This window comes from Nematolebias whitei, chromosome 18 (genome assembly GCF_014905685.2).
Source record: "Nematolebias whitei isolate Nwh7 chromosome 18, NemWhi1, whole genome shotgun sequence".
Lineage (NCBI taxonomy): Eukaryota > Metazoa > Chordata > Actinopteri > Cyprinodontiformes > Rivulidae > Nematolebias > Nematolebias whitei.
This window is the reverse complement of record NC_056515.1, coordinates 4,569,906-4,572,894: the sequence shown is the minus strand read 5'-3', so window position 1 is coordinate 4,572,894 and position 2,989 is coordinate 4,569,906. Positions and strand designations below refer to the sequence as shown.

Sequence of the window (2,989 nt, the reverse complement as noted above, 5' to 3'; positions counted from 1 at the left end):
CTCCACATCATTGCATTCAGTTTTTATTCACAATTTGTTTAGTGTCCCAACTTTTTTGGAATCCGGTTTATATATTGCTGCCATAAAATTAGAATTACGTTCTCCCAAAATAGTTCAGTTTATTATTTTAAACATTTGACGTATTCTCTAAAGTTAATAAAATGTGAGTTTATGAAATTGGCAAATAAGTGCATTTAGATTTTTTTTTGCATTTTTATACAACCTACCAGCTGTTTAGAAATTAGAGGGGTCACAATTTTAAAACTATGTCAGAAGTCATCAAATAGTAACAGTTGCTTCATGCAGACTTGATTTGTTTCTTCAGTGCAGTGCTTTTCAACTCATTGTGCCACCCTTGAGTTTAACAAGGCTAAATCAATGCACCAACTATTTGACTGTAATAATAATAATAGTAGTAGTAATAATAATAATAATGTGCATCAACATCCTTAAGAGTTACTTTTTAAATAAATTATATTTATTTGTTGGGTCTGAAGAGTGTAAACTAGTTTTTGTGTTGTTTTTGTATTACTATTTTTTTAATGAAAATAGTTTAACAGGATCAACAAAACTTTAAAACAGCAGCGTGTAAAATGTATTATCTTCCTCTGATGTACTACAACTTTATAATCTAAAAATATTTTTATTGTGTTAACCACTTTGCTTCTCTTTCTTGCAGAATGTACCTGAAGTTGATGCAGAGGGCTTCTGTATCAGACCTGAAGTTAATGAGAATGATATCCTTTGGATGAAGCTCCCACACTGGGCTTACTTCACCCTGCAGGACCGGACCGTAGTCTGAGGCCTGGCTCAAATGAAACCCATTTTCCTCTTCTCTTCATCTTCATTTTATTAGTTATTTTTCTTAATGTGTCTGCTCACATGCCAAAGACAATTCCTTCTATTCGTCCAGCGATTCAGAGGACGAAGACGAGCCCAGGAAGTTCCACGTGCAGATCAAACCCGTTCAGCCCAATAACGGTACTCATCAGAATCGAGCCAACATCGACGAGCTCAAAGCCTCCATCGGAAACATCATCCTCTCACCTTCAGCCTCGGTATGACTGCATGAAACAGACAGAACTTGGTGTTTCTCTGCAGGAACACTAGAGGGCAATAGGAGAATGTTTTTCACATTCCAGTCGGTACTTCAGTTTGATTTGTTTATGGTCTCATTAGTTTATAAGTTTAATAACACATTCACATTTATTTTATGTTATGAATTTAAACTTTTTTCATTTGTATTCTTCTAATAATTGTGTTAACCACACAGAAAGAAACTATACCCTCAGATCTACATGCACAGATAAAACAGGAAGTAAAACATGCTGACACCAGTGTAATACAAGTACATGCCTCAAACGGTGAAGGTTGAAGGATTCACTTATTTTATCTTTTTTATTTATTTTTTCAGATTTTTAGAACTTTACTGAGTTCAGTTTCTACTTTACACAATATTCAATTTTCATTTAGCAGAAAATATATGAGAAAGGAATAATATCATAAAGCACGTTGTATATGTTGCCATTAAATAAGTTTTTAATATTTCTCTAAAACAATATTTTAAATCTTTACAAGAGATGTACATGTTTTCAATTCATTTCCAAGTTACCTCCAGTAATCCCCCCCCCCCCCCCCCACACACACACAAATGTTTGTCTTTCTCTCTTTACGGGAACTTTGCCTTCACTTCCGTCACTTTTTCAATCATTTCTGTAGGTTCTTTATTGTCATTCGTACCACATGTGGTACATGTGGTGGAACAAAATTGTGTACACAGCGTCCCAGTTACATCCAGCAAAATTATAAAATGTAAAAGAAAAACATTAATAAGATCTAAAATATGAACTAAGAAAAACGTTAGCTAAAAATACGCTAAGCACTAGTAGTACAAAAACAATACGCCGAACAGCAGCACGAACATGAGTCTGTGTGAGCAGATGTGCACGCATGAACACATCAACATTGAAACAGATCAGCAGCAACATGATGTGATTTCCCACAGTGATTATCCTGATTACAGATTCATGGGTCTAACAGTCTCAGGGTAGAAGCTGTTCCTCAGTCTAGTGGTTCTACACTTAATGCTCCTCAACCTCCTTCCTGAGGGGAATAGGGCAAAAAGTGTGTGTGCTGGGTGAGTGGGGTCCTTCATGATGCAGTTGGTCCTCTTCCTGCATTTGGAGGTGTAGTTGTCTGTGATGGTGGGGAGACTGACTCCAACAGACGTCTGTGCAGCCTTCACCACTCTCTGCTCTCTGTTACATCCAACAATAGCAAAAATATAAATATAAAAAGAAACCTTAAATAAGGATCTACGATATTAACTAAGATATACACTAAATGAACGCCCAATGGTATACTAAAAGATCTAAGATATACACAAGTCACTGATAGTGCAAAACCAAACACCAAATAACTGCAGCACGGACATGAGTCTTTGTGGGTGGATTAGTAGGAATGAATGAATACAGCAGTATGAAATAATCAGCAGCATGAGATCAGCATCATGGCTAATCATCAGCACATATCAACAATCAAAGCAATCAAACCTAACCATAAACCATCTGATAATAATCATAACCATAATCTTAACCTAAACAATCAAACCTAATCATAACCAGTACATACCTAACCCTTACACATCCTCAATTCACACCTTAGCTCTAAACCTGACCCCTGACCCACCAACGACACTTAAACATTATAGGGACCAGACTTTGGTCCTCACAATATAGTATGTGTTGGAAAAATGGTCCTCACAAAGTAACAAAAAAACAAACAAACACACATACACATATAATATACACATATATATATACACATATATATATATATATATACACACATATATATACATGTGTGTGTGTATATACATATGTGTATATATACACACATATATATATATATATATACATATATATGTGTGTGTATATATATATATTTACATATACACGTATATATATATATACATATGTGTGTGTATATA

The 2,989-nt window shown here is 34.9% G+C and overlaps 1 protein-coding gene across 1 annotated transcript in view; it reads left to right on the top strand.

Annotated features, from left to right (window-relative positions):
• The window catches only part of fcho2 (FCH and mu domain containing endocytic adaptor 2), a gene marked incomplete at its 5' end in the record, with an annotated part of 149,371 nt that overhangs the window by 54,833 nt on the left and 91,549 nt on the right, over positions 1-2,989 (top strand). Inside the window, 2 exon segments of the mRNA XM_037692381.1 lie at positions 680-737; positions 883-1,058. Of these exon segments, the coding sequence (XP_037548309.1) occupies positions 680-737; positions 883-1,058 (234 nt within the window).